Source organism: Nannospalax galili, unplaced genomic scaffold (genome assembly GCF_000622305.1).
Source record: "Nannospalax galili isolate Female #2095 unplaced genomic scaffold, S.galili_v1.0 scaffold305, whole genome shotgun sequence".
Classification (NCBI taxonomy): domain Eukaryota; kingdom Metazoa; phylum Chordata; class Mammalia; order Rodentia; family Spalacidae; genus Nannospalax; species Nannospalax galili.
In genome coordinates, this window is record NW_008356258.1 from 10395648 (window position 1) to 10399798 (window position 4151).

The 4151-nt window shown below is 41.3% G+C and overlaps 1 protein-coding gene across 4 annotated transcripts in view; it reads left to right on the top strand.

Moving 5' to 3' along the window:
• The window catches only part of Etfdh (electron transfer flavoprotein dehydrogenase), a 35130-nt gene that overhangs the window by 26784 nt on the left and 4195 nt on the right, over positions 1 to 4151 (top strand). For all 4 annotated transcript variants that reach the window (XM_017803511.2, XM_008854322.3, XM_029556756.1 and 1 more), the window contains one exon: positions 1856 to 2024. In XM_017803511.2, the coding sequence (XP_017659000.2) occupies positions 1856 to 2024 (169 nt within the window). The remainder of the gene's footprint in view (positions 1 to 1855; positions 2025 to 4151) is intronic.

Here is a 4151-nt window from a genome sequence, read left to right on the forward strand (position 1 = left end):
CCAAAAAATCACAAAGGTTCACCTGCCTCTGCCTCCTGAGTGCTGAGATTAAGGCGTGCACCAGCCCAGCTTGTTGTTCTCTTTTGAGCTAGTGAATATTGCTTGGCTTTTTCTCTAGTCTATGCCCAAACCCCTGTTTTTGGACTTCTAGCCATTTGCACCCATCCCAACATACATCTCTCAACCTGGCTTCTCCTAATCTAGAGGAGTCTCCCTGAGACACATAATTTGCTTGAGCTATAACTTTATTCATAGGAATTCAGCATCCATTTTAGAATGATGTACTATGATGATATCCTTTCATTAAATTTCACATTCCTCTAGCTTTTCAATCAAACCATCAGTGAGTTCACAGCCTTTTTTTTTTTTTTTTTTTTTTGAGAAAAGTATTGTTACCAATTCCCTATTATCTCCATTCCACTAGTAGTGCCCAGAAAGCTTTCCCTCCTCACTGTGTGCTTTGTGATCCTGCTTAATGTTCTCCTGCTGAAATGATTGTTACCGAGCTTGGTCTGTGAAGCAGTCATAATTTATTCCCCACATACACTGTCAGACGACTGGGCCTGGTCGGTCTCTTTTACCAGCAGCATTCTTAGTGCCCTGTCTTGCTCCTTGCTTTAGAATCCCATCACGATGGGAGCCTGTGTCTTTTCCAGCAGGTGGCAATAGTGTTCTGTTAGCCCCTCTCCTGTCAGCATCACCAGCTTTTACCACCTTTCAACAAAGACCTGCCATAAACTGACTTTAGAAAGCTTTTAGGGAAAAAATACAAGTGCACAACCCTGAACTGGTTTTCTCCTCTCCTTTTCAAACTAGAATGCACCTTCCCATTGCAATCTTTATTTCAGCTGCCATACTGCAGGCTCTGTTAGCTAAACTGAGAATATCACTACGTTTGTTGGGTTTTAAAAAGTATTTTATGTTTATTTTGTGAGTATATTGCCTACATGTAAGGACACCCATGTTGTACAATGGTCACAGAGGTCAGAAGACAGCATAGGACCCCCTGGAACTGGAGTTACGGACAGTTGTTAGCCTCCATAGGGGTGCTGGGAACAGAACTAGGAACAGCCATTTTTCATGAACTGCTGAGCCATCTCTTCAGCCCGCTTTTTTTTTTAAATCAGAATTGAAAATTCAGTTTATTGAGCTCAACACACTTGTTTCGAGTACCACCTAGTTGTTCTGTCATGATTTGATCATAGGCTTATGTGCCTAGACATCAGATTAAAATAGATTCCCTATAAATCTATTCCCTAAATTCATGTAAAAGCAAGTTAAAACTTATATGTCATCTAGGTTTATAGAATATTTCAACTGTGGCATAGATGCATATAAAAAGAAACATTTAAAATGTTGCTGGGGCTGGAGAGATGGCTCAGCTGTTAAGAGCACTGGCTGTTCTTGCAGAAGACCTGGGTTCAAATTCCAGCACACACGGCAGCTAACAACCCTTTGTAACTCCAGTTCCAGAGGATCTGATGCCCTCTTCTGACCTCCGCAGGCATTGTACAACATGAGTGCACCTATCTACATGCAGGCAAACACTCAGACACATAAAATAAAAATAATAAAATATTAAAAACTAATAAAAAAATAAAACATGTTGCTCCTTTGATACTGCCCCTATAGAGGTCAGGCATGGGGTAGGTAGGAAAAGGAAAAACCTTAACAGGAAAAGTGGAATAGTCCTAAATTACTCTAAAAGGAAAGGAAAAACAAGACTACCCGTTTTTCCTTGTTGCATTCACTTCCACATGCTTTTTCTCATCTTTCCCCTATAGCTCTAGCTTTGTCTTGGACTGTTGTCTTGCGTAATTTGTGCTTACAAATGTATTCTGAATCTTTTTTTCAGTCTATACCAAAACTCACCTTTCCTGGTGGCTTACTAATTGGTTGTAGCCCTGGTTTCATGAATGTTCCCAAGATCAAAGGTACTCACACAGCAATGAAAAGTGGAAGCTTGGCAGCAGAATCCATTTTCAATCAACTAACTAGTGAAAATATCCAATCAAAGACAACAGGTGAGAAAGCCCTTCTACAGGAAAGAAAATTGTCAGGTTTTATGTTTCAGTGTTGGTCAGATATATGGTGCCTGTTCCTTTAAGGTGTGTGTTCTATAAGATGACAGCTACATAACCAACTTATTTGTGATACAGTCAGAAAACTTTAAAACGATGTGATTTTATTCATATCAAAAGTATAGTACCTGAGGCTGGAGAGATGACTCATCAGTTAAAAACACTGGCTGCTTTTGCAGACTCAGGTTCAGTTCCCAACAGCCATATGGGGGCTAACAACCATCTGTACCTCCAGTTCCAGAGACTCTGATGCTCTCTTCTGGCTTCTGTGGGCATTGTAGGACCCACGTGTACTTACATACACATAAGATAAAAATAAACTTAAAAAATTATTTTTTTGTACCACAGATGTACTTACCCGCAGTCTTTCAAATTTGATGGTACTGCATTTGCATTGCATACATGGAATATAGACAAAAAGGTACCACACAGAATCCCAAGTATTAGGCTGGAAATAGAGCAGCTTTGAAAAGGCAGAATCAGCCACCTGATTCTTTGCACTGTAGGCAAAGCATAGGACTCTTCTGCTGTAGTAAGGAATAGCCAGCCCGTACCACTTCAGAAAACCCTTAATCTAAAAGACCCTCTAGCCTGGGGAAGGAAGGGGGCCCACACCTTTAATCTCAGCACTTGGCAGAGGCAGGCAGATCTCTGAGTTATAGGCCAGCCTGGTCTACATAGCAAGTTCCAAGCCAGCCAGTGCTACATACTGAAATCCTGTCAGAAATGAAAAATAATCAGAGAACCCTCTAGCAAATATGTTTGTCTAAAAGCCAGTTTTCCCTTTAAGTTCCTTATTTTATTACTATTATTGTACATGTAATCTGTGTAGCCGGAGGGCATGCACATGCCAACAGTGCAACATATGGAGGTCAGAGAACAACTTTTGGGAGTCATTTCAACCCCAGTAAGCACTTTTACCAAACACTGAGCTATCTCATTATTCCCAAAAGAAACCTCCCAGGAACAGTATATAATCTGATCATAAAGCATTGCCAATACAACCTCAACTCCATGGTTAACCAGATTTTTTTTTTTTTTTTTTGCGGGGGGCGGGACCTGCTTATTGTGGTTGCGTTTTTGTTGTTTGCTGGTACTGGGGATTACGCCTCATGCATACTAGTTAATTATACGCTGTCCACTGAGCTACATCCTCTAGCTGTTGACTTCATTTCTAAAACCTTCTGTCCTAGCCACACTGGTCTCTTCACAGTTCCTGAACATACCTTGTGTGTTCTCATCTCAGAGTATGCCTCTAACCAGCCACTTGGCCAATTCAGATCTCACTCCATTGGCTATGTCTTAACTACACCAATTGTAATACACACAGCACTACTATCCTCCTTTCACCGTTTATCATTAGTTTGGCACACTATATAATTTAACTACTGTTGTCTTTTGCCACTTGGAGTAAAACTCCAGAAAAGCAAGGACTGTTCATTTTTAATTCTAAACACTTAGCGTATAGTAGCAACTCAACAGATGTTATAAATAACCCTTATTCCTTAAAATCACAGATGTGTTCCTCTAGTTAGAATTAGCAACTCAGACAGGGTACAGCTCAACGGTAGGGGCACTGCCTAGCATGCACAGGTTTGATTGATCCCTACAACTTAAAAATAAAGTGAGCAACCTTGGTTCTGCTTTCAAATATGTAAGAATGGAGGGCTAGCACACGAGCATGGAAGGGAGAAGACAAGCCTCCAAAAGGCAAGAAGATGCTTTAGGGGAGAACAGGATAGGCAAGATGGAATGCAGTGGTTAGTATTACTTTCTCTGATTTTCTTGTCAAGTTCTCTTTGTGGAACCACCATGTACACACAGTGCCAGGCAGTACTAGAACTTAGGTACCATAAAAGACAAAATCAGGGGCTAGAGAGATGGCTCAGCGGTTGAGAACACCGACTGTCCTTGCAGAAGACCTGGGTTCAAATCCCAGCACCCACATGGCAGGTAACAACTGTCTGTAACTCCAGTTCCAGGGGATCTGACAGCCTCTTCTGTCCTCTGTGGGCATTGCACGACACGGGTGCACTTACCTACATGCAGGCATAACACTCATACACATAA